Genomic DNA, 23,794 nt, shown 5'->3' with positions numbered 1-23,794 from the left:
TTCGCTTCCTTTCTTGATCTTCCACTCCTTGTTTCTCTGTTCCTTTCTTTCCAAGTTCCACGTTCGTTCTTAATTCTTCTTCCCGGGTAACTCATGTTCTCCACTGCCATTTAAGAGTGATCGTTAGGAGATGAGTGTGTGCGAGTTTCTTTTTGAAACAAAGGACATTTTGAGAAGATTTAATTGAAGTACATTTCGTTTTGAGATTCCCGCAAGATATACTTCCTTCAGAAAATAGGTCAACATTTAGGATAATAGATTGAAGGTAGTTGGTAAAAGGATTTAAGAGAGAGTTAGATAGAGCTCTAGGGGCTAGTGGAATCAAGGGATATGGGGAGAAGGCAGACACTGGTTATTGATTGGGGACGATCACAATGAATGGTGGTGCTGGCTCAAAGGGCCGAATGACCTCCTCCTGTTTCTATGATAGTTTAGTTTAGAGATGCAGCGAAGAACAGGCCTTTCGGCCCTCCGCACCAACCTGTGGTCCCCACACATTAACACTATTCTACACACACACACACACTAGGAACAATTTTACATTCATACCAAGCCAATTAACCTACAAACCTGGACGTCTTTGGAGTGTGGGAGGAAACGGAAGATCTCGGAGAAAGCCCACGCAGGTCACGGGGAGAACGTGCAAACTCCGTACAGACAGCACCCGTGGTCTGGATCGAACCCAAGTCTCTGGCGATGTGAGGCAGTCGCTCTACAGCTCCACCACCTTGCTGACGGAATTGGAGGGACTTGAAGAAAACAAATGTTCATCCAAAGGGTGAGGGTGAAGAGCTCTTGCCTGAAAGGATAGTGGAGGCAGACATCCACACTGTGTTTCAGGTGTGCCTGGACATTCCCAGACCTACCTGGGTTTGTATAGAGAGCTGGGAGTTGAGGTTAGCTTCAATAGTTACTTCTAGACTGGCATGGACACTGTGGGGTGAATGAATTGCTTCTGTACCATGAATATCTGTATCATGGAGTCATAGAGTCCTACAGCACAGCAACAGACCCTTTGGCCCAACTCGTCTATGTCAACCAAGATGCCCCATCTAAGCCAATCCCATTTAACCGCATTTGGCCCACATCCCTCTAAACCTTTCTATCCATGTACCTGTCCAAGTGTCTTTTAAATGTTGTTATAGTGTCAGCCTCAACTATCTTCTCTGGCAACTCGTTCCATATACCGACCACTCTCTGAGTGAAAATGTTGACCCTCGGGTTCCTATCTTTCCCCTCTCACCGTAAACCTATATCCTCTGATTCTTGATTAACCTACCCTTGGTAGAGTCCTTTACCAAGATGCCCCAATCTAAGATGTCCCATTTCCTTATGTTTGTGCGTTCACCCTGTCTATTCCCCTCGATAGAACACAAAGTACTGGAGCCACTCAGCAGGTCAGGCAGCGTTTCTGGAGAACATGGATAGGTGATGTTTAGGGTCGGGTGGTGAATCTGTAGAATTATTTTTCATAGACGGCTGTGGAAGCCAAGTCAATGGATATATTTAAGGCAGAGACAGATAGACTCTTGATTAGTACGGGTGTGGGGAGATGGCAGGAGAATAGGTTAGGATGGAGAGATATATCAGCCATGATTGAATGGCGGAGTAGACTTCACAAGTTATAGGAGTAGAATCAGGCCATTGGGCCCATCGAGTCCACTCTGCCATTCAATCATGGCTGATTTCTGCCTCCTGTTCCCATTTTCCTGCCTTCTCCCCATAACCCTTGATGATCGAATGGCCTAATTAGTGATAGATTAGTCTCCTATCACTAATTAGACCCTTTTTCCAGAGATGCTGCCTGCCCTGCTGAGGTGGTGGGCTGAAGGGCCCTGCTCGTTTGCTGGCTCTCTTGTGACTTCTCCTCCCAGCCTTTTCTCTTCTCTTCTTCCCCCTTCCTTGAGATTGCCTTGAGAGAGGATCTGGCTGCTGTGTTTTTGCCCCCGCCTCTCTCTCCCTCCACCGTGTGATGAACAGAAATGGACAGCTTGACCCCTCCGATCATGCCGGTGCTTTGTGGCGAACAGCCAACTTTAAAGTAAAGAACACAAGGCGTTGACACGAAGTGACAAGGCTGCCACGAACGTTTGCAGTGATCTTTCCAGGCAGCCTAGCGTACATGATACCTCTAGACTCCTTCAGCCCATTCTGGGGAATTAAGTTCAAAGTTGACGTTAATGCTACCAACAAATGTCACAAAGATTCATCTCCTCTTGTTTGCATTTTCAAGAACTTATTTATTCACACGGGTTCCACATTTAGAATCAGTTACACCCGGACCATCGGCGCAGGAGTTAGCCATCCAGCTCTAGGCTGAGTATGCCTATATTTTTTATTTTATGGAGTTTTTTCTTTAAGGCTTTAGGTTTTTTTTGTTTATTTAAATAAGGAGGGGAAAGGGTGGTGCGAGTATGCATGATGTTTACCTAGAACTCGAAGAAGCATCGATGTTGGAATCAAAAACCTAAGTCTTTCTTATTGCTTCTTGTTTTGCACATTTTGACAAGTTGTGAAAGATTAGAATCAGTGGCAAGAGGGTTTTTAAGACATCTTTGAACATTTTCAGGGAACTTGTAGTGCAATGCTATGATGTTGTTAGAATGAGTTTCCTTTTTAAAAAAAACAACCAATGAAGGGTTTGGAGTTGAATTTTGTACCAAGGATATTTCTATGAGTGATTTTGCCTTTTAAATGGTCTCTCTGACTGGTAAATATTTTACTGTTGATGAAATAACTCAATTCCAACGAGTTTTATCATTGCTGGTGTATACAAATATTGAGGACAGCTAGATGTTTTATTTTTGAAGATTAGGGCGAGTCTTGTGATTTCTTTCTGATAAGGAGCGTGAAGTGATCGCGTCACTGTTTCGGAGATATCTTTAGACCAGGGGCCGTGTTTCAGCTGCGTTGAAAATTTGTTCCAATTTAACTCCGAAAAGTTAATTATTCGTTGTGAAGTGACCAACTTGCACTCTGCGAATTCAGGCAACAAATGTCGTAAAATGCTGCTCGCAATTGTACGCATACCCGCTTGTTTAATTATAGAGTGTTGGAGTTTTGATATTCATCGTTTCGTTCATTCAGGGAGCGAATAAGATTTGCAATTTTAAACATGGATTAAAAATTATCTTGAGGAAAGTCGAAAGGGGCGTTGCTTTTCTTTTATGGGAGGAACGATTTAAACTGTATTGAAGATGAATGTATACCAATGGCTCGGAAGAGACTGAAATGGTTGTTGTCGTTATCTGCAAATATTCTTCTCAATCCTTGTCTTTTATTTGTTGTTTGCCTTATGAAACATCTCCAAAGTTCCATCTTTAAAATTACATTTCAGAATATTTCTGTTTATTAAGGGCTGTTATTTCTATTTACATAGAAACCCCTAACATAGAGAAATGTATGATGACTATTTAATACTTCACATTATATATACTGTGTATATGTGTGTGTGTGTATGTGTGTATATATATGTGTGTGTATATATATATATGTGTGTGTCTATAAGAAATATGCATGTATATACACATATACATGCATTTATATATATATATTTCTAATGCACATTTAAGCCAAATATTGTCAATATACTGTATATATATATATATATATATATATATATATACACACACACACACACACACACATTATATATATATATATATATATATATATATATATACGCACACACATACAATATATATATATAATTTATAAAATTTATATATATATATAAAATTATATATATATATTTTTTTCTATTGCACATTTAAGCCAAGTATTGTCATTATACACACACACACACACACACACACACCTAAAATGGGCATTAGAAATATGCATGTACATACATATGTTCATGCATATATACATATTTCTAATGCATATTTTAGGTAAGAGCAGCCAAGTATTGTAGCTCTAATAGAATCATCTGTGAAATACAGAGGGTGCCATTTTCCTTGACAGCCTGATGCTGCTGTTCTCCAGCCCAGTACAAAAGGCAACTTGTAGCCGTGTCAGTTCTTTGGAAGAGCTCTCCAATAAATCCCACTTCCCTGCTCTTCCCAGAGCCCTGTACTTTTTTCCTTTCACATCTTTATTTCATTCTTTTGGATATTCGGACCGGATTTGCTTCCATCACCCTTTTCCCGAATGATAACGTCCCACCGAGGTTTAAAATGTTCTCCTTATTCTCCCACTGACTCCTTAGTAAATTATCCTAAACCTGAAGGAGGGTCTCGACTCGAAATGTCACCTATACCTTCTCTCCAGAGATGCTGCTCGTCCCGCTGAGTTACTCCAGCTTTTTGTGTCTATCAGAACAAACATGTTGGGTTAGGACTATTCCTGTGAGTTTGGGGCCATGGAGCTCTGTTTGAGGCAATTAGACGGAGATTTACCCTATGTCTCAGACAGACACACAATGCTGGAGTAACTCAGCGGGCCAGGCAGTATCTCTGGAGAGAAGAAATGGGTGATGTTTCGGGTTGGAAATCTTCAGACTCAAAAGGCATACAAGAGACTCATAGCCACATACACAATGACTCTTCATTTAAGCTTGAAGTGCGTGATGCTGAGACAAGAGACTGCACTCTACTGCTGTTTAATGGGTGCATAATGAGTGAGTAATGTTGGTGATTTATTGTTACACAGGAAGGGGAGATTACTCTTAAGGCTAGTATTTATTGCTGGGACTTAATAAGGGGCCACATCTGTAAGAGCTAAGCTGTTTAATCAACATTTGAATTCTTGTTTAGGTCAGTAGGACAGCATATTTCTTAAAACATATTTGTGAACGGGATGGCTTTTCATTGTATTCCGATCCGACTCATCTCAGACCTATACAGGACAGAAACCAGCCCTTTGGCCCAACTTGACCAAGATGCCCCTTCTAAGCTCGTCCCAATTACCCGCACTTAGCCCAGACATATTCCTCAAAGTGTGCAAAGTTTCATGGTGTAGAGTATTAATAATTAAACATTTAAATATTTCAGACATTGCGGTGGGAATTCAACTCATGTCTGCAGATTATAAACCTAGGTTTCTGAATTGCTAGTCCGTTAGCATAATCACACTATAGTTGCATTGTTTACTATTCCTCATCATTAACATTGCTGGAATTCGCAAGGCATCAGATAAATTGATGATAGACACAAAAAGCTGGAGTAACTCAGAGGGTCAGGCAGCATCTCTGGAGAAAAGGAATAGGTGACGTTTTGGGTCGAGACCCTTCTTCATATGCTTCAGATTTGGTTAATTTACTAACTAGTAATAGGTTTAAAGTGAGAGAGGAAATATATAATAGGAACCTGAGATTCTTCAGAGGGGGTCTTCTTCACCCATTCCTTCTCTCCAAAGATGCTGCCTGTCCCGCTAAGTTACTCCAGCATTTTGTGTCTATCTTCGGTTTAAAGCAGCATCTGTAGTTCCTTCCTGCAGATAAGCTGATGGAAAAGTTTGGTGTGGCCCTGAATGGTTAGTAAGGAATGGGTTGTTTCTATGGCTCTGAGGAGGTCGAAGTGGAGTGTAGCTAATTTCATGCAACGTGTTGTTGTGCTAATTCGAAGCGACAGAAGTGATACAAGAAGAAGTGAGTGGCTGAGTTTTGATATCAAGGTCAGAGCAAGGCGAGTGTCAGATTGTTTGTCCAAGTTCAGAGAGTTTGTGACCGGCACATGGATATGCAGGGAATGGACAGGTATAGATTATGTGTAAGGAGATAGAAGTTGCCCTTGGCATCATGTTGGGCACAGACTTATAGAAACGTACAAAATTCTTAAGGGGTTGGACAGGCTAGATGCAGGAAGATTGTTCCCGATGTTGGGGAAGTCCAGAACAAGGGGTCCCAGTTTAAGGATAAGGGGGAAATCTTTTAGGGGGTATGCAGAGAATGCAGGTACGGGATACTGAGTTGGATGATCAGCCATGATCATATTGAATGGCGGTGCAGTCTCGAAGGGCCGAATGGCCTACTCCTGCACCTATTTAAAAAAAAAAAAAAAGACATTGTGGGCCGAAGGGCTTGTTACTGTCCTGCTCCATGATGTTGAGTTCAGAAGGCGACGATGCACCAAGTCAGAAGACGAACAGCTGTTCCTTGAGATTTTACTGAACTTTATTGGAACCGCCTAGCAGACCAGAGTGGTGTGAACATCTGCAGGCTCAGGGTCACTCTGTGGACTGAAGGGATGTTCTCTGCAAAGCAGCAACCTGTGTCTGCGTTTGGTTTCCCAATGTTGATGGCACAACGGCACCAGCATCCAAGGCATCCAGGTCTAAAACCGAGCACGGCAAAGTTGATTGCTGCTTCGCTGATGTGGGATAAAGGCAGTAGATTCTCCAACCATCATCCTGGTAACCAGAACCGAACTATCACTAGTAAAAATACATTATCCGATCATTTGTACAATATAGAACATACGCAGGCAGGTGGGACTAGTGTAGATGGGGCATGTTGGTCAGTGTGGGCAGGTGGGACTAGTGTAGATGGGGCATGTTGGTCGGTGTGGGCAGGTGGGACTGGTGTAGATGGGGCATGTTGGTCGGTGTGGGCAGGTGGGACTAGTGTAGATGGGGCATGTTGGTCGGTGTGGGCAGGTGGGACTGTTGTAGATGGGGCATGTTGGTCAGTGTGGGCAGGTGGGACTAGTGTAGATGGGGCATGTTGGTCGGTGTGGGCAGGTGGGACTGTTGTAGATGGGGCATGTTGGTCGGTGTGGGACTGGTGTAGATGGGGCATGTTGGTCGGTGTGGGCAGGTGGGACTAGTGTAGATGGGGCATGTTGGTCGGTGTGGGCAGGTGGGACTGGTGTAGATGGGGCATGTTGGTCAGTGTGGGCAAGTTGGCCTGAAGGGCCTGTTTCCACGCTGTATGACACTTTCTTTTTTTCGTACTTGGTAAAAGTTGTACTCGTAGTATCGGTGGCAGCACGTTGGCGCAGCGGTCAAGTTGCTGCCTCCCAACGCCGGAGACCCGGGTTCGATCCCGACTACGGGTGCTGTCTGTACGGTGTTTGTATGTTCTCCCCGTGACCTGCGTGGGTTTTCTTTGAGATCTTCGGTTTCCTGCCACACTCCAAAGACGTACAGGTTTGCAGGTTAATTAGTTTGGTGTAAATGTAAATTGTCCCTAGTGTGTGTAGGATTGTGTTGGTGTGCGGGGAACGCTGGTCGGCGCGGACTAGGTGGCCTGAAGGGCCTGTTTCCACGCTGTATCTCTAAACCAAACTAAACTGTCGATCACATTTCAGAATGTCACAGTGTGTGGTCTTCCAACTCCAGCCTGAACCGCCTGTGAGGCAACAGCAGGACACAGGTTGCCTTGGCAACACAGGCGGATCAGGAGAGGCAGTCGAGCAGCGAAGGCTTTCACCGAGTGATAGCTAAGGACACACATCTCTGTCCTTGTCATCTCCTACTCAATTCTGGAAGTTGTTACTGAGCAACAATGACTGAAGTCATAGAGTTTTGTATCTCTAAACTAAACTAAACATGGAATCAGGCCCTTCAGCCCAACTTGACCCATGCCAACCAACATGTCCCAACTACAAAAGTCCCACCTGCCCACGCCAACCAACATGCCCCATCTACACTAGTCCCACCTGCCCACGCCAACCAACATGCCCCAACTACACTAGTCCCACCTGCCTGTGTTTGGCCCATATCTCTCTAAACCTGTCCTACCCATGTACCTGTCTAAATGTTTCTTAAACGTTGCAAAAGTAACTGCAATGTCTGAAGGCCATTCCGAAGAAGATTCTCGAACCGAAACGTCACCTAGCCTTGATCACCAGAGATGCTGCCTGGCCCGCTGAGTTACTCCAGCACTCTGTGAAACGCCACCTATCCATGTTCTCCACAGATGCTGCCTGACCCGCTGAGTTACTCCAGCACTCTGTGAAACGTCACCTATCCATGTTCTCCACAGATGCTGCCTGACCCGCTGAGTTACTCCAGCACTCTGTGTCTAACATTGACATGTTGCAGTTTGCTTGCATACTGGAGTTAAAGAGGAAGACATGAGAATGTTAAACCCAGAGTGTCGAGAGTCAAGAATGTTATATTCGCACATGTTCCAAAACAGAACAGTGAATGTCTTCCATGTTGGAGCATAACACATCTGTAAACACAGGACTCATATGTTCACAATAAATTCTTAAGTGATAGGAGCAGAATTAGGCCATTCGGCCCATCAAGTCTACTCCACCATTCAATCATGGCTGATCTATCTTTCCCTCTCAACCCCATTCTCCAGCCTTCTCCCCATAACCCCTGACACCCGTACTAATCAAGAATTAGTACTCAGTGGATGACATAATTTTTAAAAAAAACAAAAGTTCAAAAGATGTCCAAAGTCCTTATTGACAGGCAGTACACACAATCCAGCCTCCAATTGCTCAGAAATCGTCAGAAGGATCCCAACCTGAAACATCACCTGCCCATTCCCTCCACAGATGCTGCCCGGCCCGCTGAGTTCCTCCAGCAATTTGTACATTCCTCAAGATTCCTGCGTCAACAGTTCCTTGTGTCTCCCTTTTGTTGTTTGTAAATCCTAGCACCTGATTCACTCATTAGTCCGGAATATGTGCAGGCAAAGTTGGAGTTGATGTCCAGAACACCACAGGACAGCCACATGTTTAGTTTAGTTTAGACATACAACATGGAAACAGGCCCTTTGGCCCACCGAGTCCGTGCTCACCAGCGATCCCTGTACACCAGCACTATCCTACACACTATGGATAATTTTATAATTTTACAAAGCCAATTAACCTACAAACCTGTACGTCTTTGGAGTGTGGGAGGAAACCGGAGCACCCAGAGGAAACCAGACAGCACCAATTTTGAACCCGGGTCTCTGACGCTGTGAGGCAGCAACTCTACCGCTGCGCCACCGTGCCGGCCCGGGTTTGTAGCTGGAGCCAGAGCCCACGCAACTTATGTATTTCCAGCACTTTAAACTGACCAAGTTCACTGGAAAAAATATTATACTACAGGTACTGTGTAACATGTACAAAAGTGAAAGAAAGTGTTTTGTGTATTATTTAAGAGAAAACATCCTAAAGTTCAGAATATCTGCTTGTATGGCAAGACCAAAGTCTCCTCATGTGCCAGAGTTTCAGATGGATGTCCAGTGTAAATGTGACATATAATGCCGGAAGGTATATAAAGGCAGCATCTCTGGAGAGAAGGAATGGATGAAGAAGGGTCTTGACCCAAAACGTCACCCATTTCTTCTCTCCAGAGATGCTGCCTGACCCGCTGAGTTACTCCAGCATTTTTTGTATATCATCGGCTTAAACCAGCATCTGCAGTTCCTTGCCACACGTCCAGTGTAAGCATGGTGTATGACCTGGGACAGGCTGGCCAATGCTGATGGCCCTTTGGGACAACCTTTCCCTGAGTGACAGTGGTCACACGTTGGTGATGGTGATCACAAGTTAATAATAGTGATCTCATTGATGATAATAGTCACAAATTGTTGATGGTGATCAAGTTGTTGATGGTGATCAAGTTGTTGATGGAGAAACTCAGCGGGTGCAGCAGCATGTCAGACTGAAGAAGGGTTTCGGCCCGAAACTTTGCCTATTTCCTTCGCTCCATAAATGCTGCCTCACCCGCTGAGTTTCTCCAGCATTTTTGTCTACCTTCGATTTTCCAGCATCTGCAGTTCCTTCTTGAACATCAAGTTGTTGGTGGTGATCAAGTTGTTGATGGTGATCACACGTTGGGATATTATGGTGTTGGGATATTTTTAAACCTTGGTCTTTGCATAGTTTGACCTTTAAAAGAAGCTGAACAGCCAGGATCATGTCTTATTCAAAAGGCAGAGGCATAAATGTTTTTCACTACTGTGGTAGGGAGGCAGGTTAGGTTCTAGTTTACGTTTTGGAATAAAACTTGAATTTAATATTCCAAGGCAGTGGAGAAAATGATAGCAAGTTGAAGGTTATTGTCATATGCAGTGCGCCTCTGTTTGTGAGTGTATGAATCAGTCTGTTAGTGTATGCCTGTGTGTTCAGAACTGGTCACAGTTCTTCACGTAGTGTCTGACTGTGCAACTGACAGATAACGTCCTTAAGTCATAAGGTCACAAGTGATAGGAGCAGAATTAGGCCATTCGGCCCATCAAGTCTACATGGCTGATCTATCCCTCCTAACCCCATTCTCCTGCCTCCTAACCCCTGACACCCGCACTGATCATGTTTCCTGTCATGGCTCCCACATTCTTGTAGCCATCAAGTGTTAAAACAAGCTTCTTATGTAAGATGTTGGGAGGTTATGAAAATCAAGAGAAAAAAGCAGAAGGGGAAAGTGACAACTCTTTTTAAAAGAAGTATTTTCACTTGTTTATCAGTTTTTTTTAAAAGAAAATTATAGGTTGAAATAATCATTAATAAAAGGGGGGGGGGCTCAATAGTACATTTGGTAAAGTCACTTCCTCACGGCATCAGAGACCCAGGCTCAATCCTTATCTTGAGTGCTGCCTGTGTGGAGTTTGCACGTTCTCCCTGTGACCACGTGGGTTCTCCCTGGGTGCTCCGGTTTCCTCCCACATCCCAAAGACCTGCGGATTTGTAGATTGATCGGCCCCTCTGTAAATTGCCCCCTAGTGTGTAGGGAGTGGATGAGAAAGTGGGATAGCATAGAACTAGTGTGAACGGGTGATCGATGGTCTGTGCAGACTCGGTGGGCTGTGGGGCCTGTATGCATGGCGTATCGCTAAACTAAATTAAACTAACTAATTGGAACTGTTCTCCTGTCTTTACCTTGCACGGTTCCAGCTTCTGCGCACTGATGTGACCAAGGAGAGGTGCCATAAATTGGCGGGAGGTCCCTCACCTTCCCCTCCGTCGGCTGACCACTGACGGTGAAATCATCGAGATTCCTAAATCACCAGATCTCTGGGGTGCAACGATTCTTCTCTCTGATCTCATGACTGAGGTGAGTTCATCTCTCCCCTCCCCCTCCCCTTCCACCTACATTCCTTCCTCCAGCTTCACAATTTGCAACTCTTCAATCCTTTTATCTCGCACCTTCTGCCTTTTCATCCCTGGCCTTTGTCCAATCATCTGCCCATCTTTAGACTTTAGATACAGAGTGGAATCAGGCCCTTTGACCCACCGAGTCGGCGCCAACCAGAATCACCCCGTACGCTAACACTATCCTACACACACTAGGGACAATTTGCAATTTTACAGAAGCCAATTAACCTATAAAACCTGTATGTATTTGGAGTGTGGGAGGAAACCGGAGCACCCAGAGAAAACCCACGTGGTTTACGGGAAAAACGTATAAACTCCGTACAGACAGCACCCGTAGTCAGGATAGAACCCGGGTCTCTGGCGCTGTGAGGCAATAACTCTACCCGCTGCGCCACCGTGCTGGCCACTGGCAACCCACCCCCCCCCTGTATCAACCTATTTTATGGCAGGCTTTGTCCTGCCCCCCTCTCTTCCAGCTTTCTTTCTCCCAGTCTGAAGAAGACCCAAAACGCCACCTATCCATGCTCTCCTGAAATGCTGCCTGACCTGCTGAGTCGCTCCAGCATTTTGTGTCATTTTTCGTGAACCAGCATCTGAAGTTCCTTGTTTCTAAAATAAACCCACCCCCGCTTCAAACCCTTGATTATATCTCGACCCACAGCTCACTAATGCACCTGGAATTTTATACAAATGCCCCTCAATCAAAGAGCATTCAGTAAGTCATTCCGCCTTGTTGCGCGCACACACCTGCTCCATGTCCCCGGTGTCCCCTGTCTGTCTGTCTGTGTGTCTGTCTGTCTGTCAGTCTGTGTGTGTGCCGTGTCCACGATGCATTGACTACACTGACGGCAGAACTGCGAGCGGGCACGGTGGCTCAACGGTACAGTTGCTGCCTTACAGCGCTTGCAGCGCCAGAGACCCGGGTTCCATCCCAACTACGGGTGCTGTCTGTGCGGAGTTTGTACGTTCTCCCCGTGACCTGCGTGGGTTTTCTCCAAGATCTTCGGTTTCCTCCCGCACTCCAAAGCCGTGCGGGTTTGTAGGTTGATTGGTTTGGTATAAATGTAAAATTGTCCCCAGTGTGTGTTGGATGGTGTTAGTGTGCGGGGATCACTGGTCGGCACGGATCCGGTGGGCCGAAGGGCCTGTTACCGTGCTGTATCACTAAACTAAACACAAAACAACAGTTGATCCTGTTGAAGTGGAATGGACAATATTTACATTCTCACAATGAGCTGACAATGTCACACTGGAGAGATGGCACCAGCTCCAAACATATTCCGTCGATGGCTCAGATAACCCTCTGTGCTAACCCTGAACTGAAGGGCCGGTGTCTGTGCTGTATCTCTAATCTAAACTGAACTCCTTGCTGCCGCCGCTGTGTTAGGTGCTGTCTGCAGGCGGATCCTTGCAGACCCTGGCCACCGAGGAACATCCGATGGGAGCGGACGGGATGTACGACAAACTGCGGATGTTGAACGTGCAGCCGGGAAGCTGGGGCGCCCGGTCGAGCTGGTACCAGGGAGGCTCCACGGCAGGGCAGGCCGCTGCAGGTAAGGGTCTGCACTGGTCCCGTTCAGAGATACGGCAGTGTAAATAGGCCCTTTGGCCCACCGAGTCCGTGCTAGCCACCCATCGCCCATTCACACTTGTACCACTTTTGCACAGTCCAGGGCCAATTGACCTACAAACCCGCACGTCTTTGGGATGTGGGAGGAAACCGGAGGATTAGGGGGGAGCGTGCAAATACACACAGACAGCACCCAAAGTCAGGGTCGAACCCAGGTCTCTGGCGCTGTGAGGCAGCAGCCTTACTGATTCTGGAGGAGGCATTGGGCTGGGCAAACATGGACATGAATGATCCAAAGTCCTCTGCTGCCTTTACTGGACTTTACACTCAATGTTATTCCCTTTATCCGGTATCTGTACACTGTGGACGGTCTGATTGTAATTATGCAATCATGTTTTTTTGCTGATTGGATAGCATGCAACAAAGAGCTTTTCACTGTACCGCAGTACACGTGACAATAACAAAATAATAAATTAAATTAAACTTCTTTCCTCCAAGGTTCAATGCAGTTGTGAGACCCACTTTACTGAACCTAAAGTTTGAATGAGTTTCCCGCCATTATGGGGCGGCAGGGTGGCGCAGCGGTAGAGTTGCTGCCTCGCAGCGCCAGAGACCCCGGATCTATCCTGACTACGGGCGCTGTCTTTACGGAGTTTGCACGTTCTCCCCGTGACCAGCATGGATTTTCTCCGCGTGTTCCGGTTTGCTCCCACGCTCCAAAGATGTACAGGTTTGTAGGTGAATTGGCTTGGTATAAGTGTAAATTGTCCCTAGTGTGTGTGTGTGTGTGGGATAGTGTTGGTGTGCGGGGATCGCTGGTCGGTGTGGACTCGGTGGGCCGAAGGGCCTGTTTCCGTGTTGTATCTCTAAACTGAAACTAAACTAAAACCACATTGACTCTATGCCCTTTTGTTCAAAAGCAGACAGCTGCCAGCAGCCGGAGGTCAGAGGTGAGAGTGGTGGGGGACTCGGTGTGATTGGAGAGGATTCCGATGAGTCCCAGATCCGTCTGCAGCTCAAGAGGAAACTGCAGCGAAACCGAACATCCTTTACGCAGGATCAGATCGAAGCTCTAGAGAAAGGTATGAACAGACCACAGACACAGGACAACTAGAGAGAGGATCTGTCCTCACAACAACCTCATTACACACACTCACACTATTGCCAATCACACTTTATCATGCACTAAACGTTGTGGCCACTATCTAGTAAATAAGTTTATTGGCCAAGTATTCACATACAAGGAATTTGCCTTGGTGCTCCACCCACAAGTAACAACATGACATACAGTGACAGTTACGAATGACTCCGAAAACACTAAACATTAATAATAATAAAACATTAATACAGTAACACATTAAAACATTAACACAGTACCTGAATACTGTGGATTGTAATCAGTCTTCCTATTGACTGGATAGCACGCAACAAAACCTTTTCATTGTACCTCGCTACACAATAAACTAACTATCTGACTAACTAATTAAGTAACTGAGGTGAAGTTTTAGCTTGGCAGCCTTCTCCAGATGGCCACTCTAGAGATGTTGCCTAACCCGCTGAGTTACTCCAGCACTCTGTGAAACGTCACCTATCCATGTTCTCCACAGATGCTTCCTGACCCGCTGAGTTACTCCAGCACTCTGTGTCCCAGGGCTAAATGACTTCAGTCACAGTTCTCTTGTGATGGTGAACAGATTTCAAGCATGTTGTAAACTTGATTCTTCATATTTGTTTTCTAAGAATTTGAACGCACTCACTACCCAGATGTCTTTGCCAGAGAGAGGTTAGCAGCCAAAATCGACTTACCTGAAGCCAGAATACAGGTAACTGGGGAGGGGATGCATGTCAGTGTAAGCATTGAGCAATGCAATGGAGTCCCCTTTACATCCCCTTTACATCCCAACTCTAAGCTGCTGAGGACTATCTTCAGATCCAATAAAATGAAGATGATCAGATGAATACCTGGCGCGGAATTGGGATTGGGAATGTGATGGGATGACACAGGATGAGATTGGATGCCCTGTAAGTGACTTCCTACTTCAGTAGTTTAGTTTAGAGATACAGCCCGGAAACTGGCCATTCGGCCGACCGGGTCCGTGCCGACCAGTGATCCCCGCACACTAACACTATCCTACACACACTAGGTACAATTTACACATACACCAAGCCAATTAACCTACAAACCTGTACAACTTTGGAGTGTGGGAGGAAACCGGAGCACCCAGAGAAAACCCACACAGGTCACGGGGAGAATGTACCAACTCCGTACAGACGGAAGCCGTAATCAGGATGGAACCCGGGTCCCTGGCGCTGTGAGGCAGCAGCTCTACCCACTGCACCATCATGCTGCCCATTGCATGGGGTTGAGAAGGAAAGATAGACCAGTCATGATCGACAGAGTAGACGATGGGCCGAATGGCCTAATTCTGCTCTTAGAATGTCTGAATATGTGAACATATTATATTCAGGAATTATATTCAGGAACAGCTTCTTCCCTACAGCCATCAGGCTATTAAACACAACAAAGAATAAGCTCTGAGGTCTGAACTGCAAAAGACTATTATTATTGCACTATATATGTTATTTATTGAACTTTTTCTTTTTTTTTCTCTTCCCTCGTTATGTATTTTGTTTACATATTTACATATTGTGTTGTGCTGCAGCAAGTAAGAATTTCATTGTCCCATCCGGGACATATGACAATAATACACCTTTGACTCTTGTCACCGTCCAGTCCCCGACACTTACTGCCCCACTGGGGCCTGCTATTGTTGTCTATTTCTGACCCTCCAGGTGTGGTTTTCCAATCGCCGTGCCAAGTGGAGGAGGGAAGAGAAACTTCGCAACCAGCGCAAGCAGGCGTGCAACGGCCCGAGCCACGTCCCCATCAACAGCAGCTTCTCTTCCTCGCTGTACCAGTCCATGCCTCAGCACAACACCTCAGGTCAGTAAACAAGGACATCTCCACATCTACTGATGCTGGAGTCTGTCGTCGCAATGGGAATGAGTAGAGGGAGGGAGGGGAAACTGCAGTGGACAAAGGAGAACTTCCACCCCGACTGGTATGTATAACACCTCCCACACATATTTATCCATCTCTGGATGAGATACGAAACCAAAGACCCAATCTGCTCCATCAGATGGACATTAAAGCCCAGTCTTAAAGACGAGCAGAGTCCTGTCACCTGTAGACACCAGGAACTGCAGATATTGGTTTACAAAACAAGACACAGAGTGCTGGAGTAACTCAGCGGGTCAGGCATAGAAACATAGAAATTAGGTGCAGGAGTAGGCCATTCGGCCCTTCGAGCCTGCACCGCCATTCAATATGATCATGGCTGATCATCCAACTCAGTATCCCGTACCTGCCTTCTCTCCATACCCTCTGATCCCCTTAGCCACAAGGGCCACATCTAACTCCCTCTTAAATATAGCCAATGAACTGGCCTCGACTACCCTCTGTGGCAGAGAGTTCCAGAGATTCACCACTCTCTGTGTGAAAAAAGTTCTTCTCATCTCGGTTTTAAAGGATTTCCCCCTTATCCTTAAGCTGTGACCCCTTGTCCTGGACTTCCCCAACATCGGGAGCAATCTTCCTGCATCTAGCCTGTCCAACCCCTTAAGAATTTTGTACGTTTCTATAAGATCCCCTCTCAATCTCCTAAATTCTAGAGAATATAAACCAAGTCTATCCAGTCTTTCTTCATAAGACAGTCCTGACATCCCAGGAATCAGTCTGGTGAACCTTCTCTGCACTCCCTCTATGGCAATAATGTCCTTCCTCAGATTTGGAGACCAAAACTGTACGCAATACTCCAGGTGTGGTCTCACCAAGACCCTGTACAACTGCAGTAGAACCTCCCTGCTTCTATACTCAAATCCTTTTGCTATGAAAGCTAACATACCATTCGGTTTCTTCACTGCCTGCTGCACCTGCATGCCCACTTTCAATGACTGGTGTACCATGACACCCAGGTCTCGCTGCATCTCCCCTTTTCCTAGTCGGCCACCATTTAGATAATAGTCTGCTTTCCTGTTTTTGCCACCAAAATGGATAACCTCACATTTATCCACATTATACTGCATCTGCCAAACATTTGCCCACTCACCCAGCCTATCCAAGTCACCTTGCAGTCTCCTAGCATCCTCCTCACAGCTAACACTGCCCCCCAGCTTAGTGTCATCCGCAAACTTGGAGATATTGCCTTCAATTCCCTCATCCAGATCATTAATATATATTGTAAATAGCTGGGGTCCCAGCACTGACCCTTGCGGTACCCCACTAGTCACTGCCCGCCATTGTGAAAAGGACCCGTTTACTCCTACTCTTTGCTTCTTGTTTGCCAGCCAGTTCTCTATCCACATCAATACTGAACCCCCAATGCCGTGTGCTTTAAGTTTGTATACTAATCTCTTATGTGGGACCTTGTCGAAAGCCTTCTGGAAGTCCAGATACACCACATCCACTGGTTCTCCCCTATCCACGCTACTAGTTACATCCTCGAAGAATTCTATAAGATTCGTCAGACATGATTTACCTTTTGTAAATCCATGCTGACTTTGTCCAATGATTTCACCACTTTCCAAATGTGCTGCTATCCCATCTTTAATAACTGACTCTAGCAGTTTCCCCACTACCGATGTTAGACTAACTGGTCTGTAATTCCCCGTTTTCTCTCTCCCTCCCTTCTTAAAAAGTGGGGTTACGTTTGCTACCCGCCAATCCTCAGGAACTACTCCAGAATCTAAAGAGTTTTGAAAGATTATTACTAATGCATCCACTGTTTCTGGAGCTACTTCCTTAAGTACTCTGGGATGCAGCCTATCTGGCCCTGGGGATTTATCGGCCTTTAATCCATTCAATTTACCCAACACCACTTCCCGGCTGACCTGGATTTCACTCAATTCCTCCAACTCCTTTGACCCGCGGTCCCCTGCTATTTCCGGCAGATTATTTATGTCTTCCTTAGTGAAGACGGAACCAAAGTAGTTATTCAATTGGTCCGCCATATCCTTGTTCCCCATGATCAACTCACCTGTTTCTGACTGCAAGGGACCTACATTTGTTTTAACTAATCTCTTTCTTTTCACATATCTATAAAAACTTTTGCAGTCAGTTTTTATGTTCCCTGCCAGTTTTCTTTCATAATCTATTTTTCCTTTCCTAATTAAGCCCTTTGTCCTCCTCTGCTCGTCTCTGAATTTCTCCCAGTCCTCCGGTATGCTGCTTTTTCTGGCTAATTTGTACGCATCATCCTTCGCTTTGATACTATCCTTGATTTCCCTTGTTATCCACGGATGCACTACCTTCCCTGATTTATTCTTTTGCCAAACTGGGATGAACAATTTTTGTAGTTCATCCATGCAGTCTTTAAATGTCTTCCATTGCATATCCACCGTCAACCCTTTTAGAATTAATTGCCAGTCAATCTTGGCCAATTCACGTCTCATACCCTCAAAGTTACCTTTCTTTAAGTTCAGAACCATTGTTTCTGAATTAACAATGTCACTCTCCATCCTAATGAAGAACTCAACCATATTATGGTCACTCTTGCCCAAGGGGGTACGTACAACAAGACTGCTAACTAACCCTTCCTCATTACTCAATACCCAGTCTAAAATAGCCTGCTCTCTCGTTGGTTCCTCTACATGTTGATTTAGATAACTATCCCGCATACATTCCAAAAAATCCTCTTCCTCAGCACCCCTGCCAATTTGATTCACCCAATCTATATGTAGATTGAAGTCACCCATTATAATGGTTTTGCCTTTGTCGCACGCATTTCTAATTTCCTGTTTGATACCATCTCCAACTTCACTACTACTGTTAGGTGGCCTGTACACAACACCCACCAGCGTTTTCTGCCCCTTAGTGTTTCGCAGCTCTACCCATACCGATTCCACATCATCCAAACTAATGTCCTTCCTTTCCATTGCGTTAATCTCCTCTCTAATCAGCAACGCTACCCCACCTCCTTTTCCTTTCTCTCTATCCCTCCTGAATATTGAATATCCCTGGATGTTCAGCTCCCAGCCTTGGTCACCCTGGAGCCATGTCTCCGTGATCCCAACTATATCATAGTCATTAATAGCTATCTGCACATTCAACTCATCCACCTTATTACGAATGCTCCTTGCATTGAGACACAAAGCCTTCAGGCTTGTTTTTACAACACTCTTACCCCTTATACAATTATGTTGAAAAGTGGCCCTTTTTGATTTTTGCCCTGGATTTTCCGGCCTGCCACTTTTACTTTTCACCTTGCTACCTATTGCTTCTACCCTCATTTTACACCCCTCTGTCTCTACGCTCACACATTTAAGAAACCCTTTCCCTTTAACTCCATCCTCCACTATCCCATTCGACACCCCAACCCCCTTATTCCGTTTAAAACCACCCGTGTAGCAGTGGCAAACCTGCCTGCCAGAATGCTGGTCCCACACCTGTTAAGATGCAATCCGTCCCTTTTGTACAGTTCCCCCTTACCCCAAAACAGATCCCAGTGATCTAAGAATCTAAATCCCTGCCCCGTGCACCAGTTCCTCAGCCACACGTTCAGGTCCCGTATCTCCCTGTTCCTGCTCTCGCCAGCACGAGGAACTGGAAGCAAACCGGAGATAACAACCCTGGAGGTCCTGCTTTTCAGCATTTTTCCGAGCTCTCTAAAGTCACGCTGCAGAATATTCATCCCCGGCAGCATCTGTGGAGAACATGGATAGGTGACGTTTCACAGAGTGCTGGAATAACTCAGCGGGTCAGGCAGCATCTGTGGAGAACATGGATAGGTGACATTTCACAGAGTGCTGGAGTAACTCAGCAGGCAAGGCTGAGACCTTATGAATAGGTGACATTTTGGGTCTCGACCCTTCTTCATACTCTGAAGTCTGACCTGAGTCTTAAGAAGGGTCTCAACCCGAAACGTCACCCATTCCTTCTATGCAGAGATGCTGCTTGTCCCGCTGAGTTACTCCAGCACTCTGTGAAACGTCACCTATCCAAGTTCTCCACAGATGCTGCCTGACCCGCTGAGTTACTCCAGCACTCTGTAAAACGTCACCTATCCATGTTCTCCACAGACGCTGCCTGACCCGCTGAGTTACTCCAGCACTCTGTGAAACGTCACCTATCCATGTTCTCCACAGATGCTGCCTGACCCGCTGAGTTACTCCAGCAGTATACAAACCCAGTCGATCCATTCTTTCATCATATGTCAGTCCTGCCATCCCGGGAATTAACCTGGTGCACCTACGCTGCACTCCCTCAATAGCAAGAACAGCAAGGATAGAGGACTGGCAGACAGGAAGTCTTGCTCAAGGTGCTTTGCTCTGCATCCCAGTATCTGTTCTGGCTGAGTCAACCATGCAGTGATATTACTGACGGTATTTTTCCACTCTGTAGGTCCAATGATGAGCAGGAATGAAGCCTCGATGACAAACAGTTACAGCGGCTTGCCCCCAATGCCACCCTTTGCCATGACAAACAACCTACCCCTGCAGGTGAGGTGTACCAGCGGGTCAACGTGACACTCACCAGGCTATCCGAGCTCGCCCTGTTGTTCCACAATTGTCAATAGACACAAAATGCCGAAGTAACTCAGCGGGACAGGTAGCATCTCTGGAGAGAAGGAGTGGGTGACGTTTCCTCAGACTAGACCCAAAACATCACCATCCTTCTCTCCAGAGATGCTGCCTGTCCCGCTGAGTTACTCCAGCATTTTGTGTCTGTTTTTGATTTATACCAGCATCTGCTACACACAATGTTTAATGTTCATATGTAGCGGCCACCGAACAGCAACGTTCTTACCTGCAGCAGCATGACAAGGATGTAAACACAGCATATATAACACGTACCAAGCTAGACGCATGGAGGTCTATCTCCCACACCCACATTGAGTACAGTCTAGGCTGCACCTCAGTGCTCCAATAAAGACTGGCAGAAGTTCTAATCTTTGAACATATGATTAAACTAAGCTTATGTCTGTCTGCTGACGACACTCAGTACACACTCACACTCCCTCAGCTCACACTCCCAGTACACACTCACACTCCCTCAGCACACACTCACACTCCCTCAGTACACATTCACACTCCCTCAGCTCACTCACACTCCTAGTACACGCTCACACTCCCAGTACACACTCACACTCCCTCAGTGCACACTCACACTTCCTCACTCCCGCTTGGGGCTGGCACGGTGGTGCAGCGGGTAGAGTTGCTGCCTCACAGCGCCAGAGACCCGGGTTCGATCCTGACTATGGGTGCTGTCTGTACGGAGTTTGTACGTTCTCCCCGTGACCTGCATGGGTTTTCTCCGAGATCTTCGGTTTCCTCCCACACTCCAAAGACGTGCAGGTTTGTAGGCTAATTGGCTTGGTAAATGTAAAAATTGTCCCTAGTGTGTGTAGGATAGTGTTAATGTGCGGGGATCGCTGGTCGGCGCAGACCCGGTGGGCTGAAGGGCCTGTTTCCACACTGTATCTCTAAACTAAACTAAACTATGTACTGATAATGTCACACCAAACATACAGTGCCCTCCGTAATGTTTGGGACAAAGACCCATCATTTATTTATTTACCTCTGTACTCCACAATTTGAGATTTGTAATAATTTGCCATTATGAGACTGTGAAACAAGAATAAAACTGTTAGAGACATCAGCCAAACCTTAGGCTTACCAACATCAACTGTTTAGAACATCATTAAGAAGAAAGAGAGCACTGGTGAGCTTACTAATCGCAAGGGGACTGGCAGGCCAAGGAAGACCTCCACAGCTGATGACAGATGAATTCTCTCTATAATAAAGAAAAATCCCCAAACACCTGTCCGGCAGATCAAAAACACTCTTCAGGTGTCAGGTGTGGATTTGTCAATGACCACTGTGTGCAGAAGGCTTCATGAACAGAAATACAGAGGCCACACTGCAAGATGCAAATCACTGGTTAGCCACAAAAAATAGGATGGCCAGGTTACATTGTCAAGAACTACTTAAAAGAGCAACCACTGTTCTGTAAAAAGGACTTGTGGACAGATGAGATGAAGATTAACTTATATCAGAGTGATGGCAAGAGCAAAGTATGGAGGAGAGTAGGAATTGCCCAAGATCCAAAGCATACCACCCCATCTGTGAAACACGGTGGTGAGGATGTTATGGCCTGGGCATGTATGGCTGCTGAAGGTACTGGCTCACTTATCTTCATTGATGATACAACTGCTGATGGTAGTAGCATAATGAATTCTGAAGGTATAGACACATCCTATCTGCTCAAGTTCAAACAAATGCCTCAAAACGCATTGGCTGGCCGTTCATTCTACAGCAAGACAATGATCCCAAACATACTGCTAAAGCAACAAAGGAGATTTTCAAAGCTAAAAAATTGTCAATTCTTGAGTGGCCAAGTCAATCACCCGATCTGAACCCAATTGAGCATGCCTTTTACATGCTGAAGCGAAAACTAAAGTGGACTAGTCCCTGAAACAAGCATAAGCTGAAGATGGCTGCAATACAGGCCTGGCAGAGCAACATCAGAGAAGACACCCAGCAAACAGTGATGTCCATGAATCGCAGACTTCAAGCAGTCATTGCATGCAAAGGATATGCAACAAAATACTAAACATGACTACTTTAATTTACATGACATTGCTGCGTCCCAAACAGCACTGCCATTCAATATGATCGTGGCTGATCATCCAAAATCAGTACCCTGTTCCTGCCTTCTCCCTATATCTCTTGATTCCGTTAGCCCCAAGAGCTAAATCTAACTCTCTCGAAAACATCCAGTGAATTGGCCTCCACTGTCTTCTGTGGCGGAGAATTGCACAGGTTCACTAGAGTCTCTGAGTGGAGAGTTTTTTCCTTGTGTACCTGTCTGTGACAAGTCTCTGGGTGAAGAGGTTTTTCCTCGAGTACCTGTGTGTGTTGGGCGTGTGTGTTTGGGTTTTACAGGAGGTGTTTTGATGTGCTCTGTCCTGCAGCCTCCTGTACCGAGCCAAGCATCCTCGTACTCCTGCATGATCCCAGCCAGCCCGGCAGTGTCTGTGCACAGCTACGATGCCTACAACCCTCCCCATATGCAGTCGCACCTCAACCCACAGCCTCTGGCCTGTACAGGCGCTTCCTCCACAGGTGAGTCCCACACACCTGCAGTCCCTTTACCTCCTCCCTCGACTCCATCCAAGGACACCGACAGGCCTTTCAGGTGACGCAGAGGTTCACTTGCACCTCCTCCAACCTCGTCTACTGTATCCACTGTTCCAGATGTCAACTCCTGTACATCGGCGAGACCAAGTGCAGGCTCGGCGATCGTTTCGCTGAACACTTCCGCTCAGTTCACCTTAACCTACCTGATCTCCCGATGGCTCAGCACTTTAACTCCCCCTCCCATTCCCAATCTGACCATTCTGTCCTGGGCCTCCTCCATTGTCAGAGTGAGGTTCAACACAAATTGGAGGAACAGCACCTCATATTTCACTTGGGCAGCTTACACCCCAGCGATATGAACATTGACTTCTCTATCTTCAAGTAGCCCTTGCTTTCCCTCTCTCTCCATCCCCTCCCCCTTCCCAGTTCTCCCACCAGTCTTACTGTCTCCGACTACATTCTATCTCTGCCCCGCCCACTCCCCTGACGTCGGTCTGAAGAAGGGTCTCGACCCGAAATATCACCCATTCCGTCTCTCCAGAGATGCTGCCTGTCCCGCTGAGTTACTCCAGCACTCTGTGAAACGCCACCCATTCCTTCTCTCCAGAGATGCTGCCTGTCCCGCTGAGTTACTCCAGCACTCTGTGAAACATCACCCATTCCTTCTCTCCAGAGATGCTGCCTGTCCCGCTGAGTTACTCCAGCACTCTGTGAAACGCCACCCATTCCTTCTCTCCAGAGATGCTACCTGACCCTCATGTTTCCGTTTCAGTGGTCGTTAGTTTTAACCTGTGTATTTTATATTTTGCTGCAGGTCTGATCTCGCCAGGTGTGTCCGTACCTGTGCAGGTTCCTGGAGGTGACCAGGAGATGGCCCAGTATTGGCCCAGGCTGCAGTAAAGGAGGGGGGCATGAGAACGTTCGAGTTCTGCCCCCAGTATCTCAGCGGTGTTGGTGCAATATTAACCCGCCCTAAAAGTGAACGGGTTCACAAGGTCTGGCAGTCCGTCCATTTAATTCTGATTTATTTTAAACAAAAGAGAATTTAATCCGAGCTTGTTGCAACACAGTTACTGTGATCTCCATGTAAAGGTATAAGCACTGT

At 46.1% G+C, this 23,794-nt stretch overlaps 1 protein-coding gene across 1 annotated transcript; it reads left to right on the top strand.

Annotated features, from left to right (window-relative positions):
- Positions 1-12,382: 12,382 nt before the first annotated feature.
- Positions 12,383-23,740, top strand: LOC116966978 (paired box protein Pax-6-like). Its single transcript, XM_033013387.1, has 7 exons — positions 12,383-12,535; positions 13,476-13,634; positions 14,293-14,375; positions 15,346-15,496; positions 19,952-20,049; positions 22,524-22,674; positions 23,504-23,740. The coding sequence occupies exons 1-7, from the start codon at positions 12,421-12,423 to the stop codon at positions 23,587-23,589; spliced, it is 843 nt and encodes a 280-aa protein (XP_032869278.1). The 5' UTR covers positions 12,383-12,420; the 3' UTR covers positions 23,590-23,740.
- The last annotated feature ends 54 nt before the right edge of the window (positions 23,741-23,794 follow it).

Source organism: Amblyraja radiata, chromosome 38 (assembly GCF_010909765.2).
Source record: "Amblyraja radiata isolate CabotCenter1 chromosome 38, sAmbRad1.1.pri, whole genome shotgun sequence".
In the NCBI taxonomy this organism is placed as follows: domain Eukaryota; kingdom Metazoa; phylum Chordata; class Chondrichthyes; order Rajiformes; family Rajidae; genus Amblyraja; species Amblyraja radiata.
The sequence above is the reverse complement of the archived record's forward strand: the minus strand, read 5'-3'. Positions and strand labels throughout refer to the sequence as shown.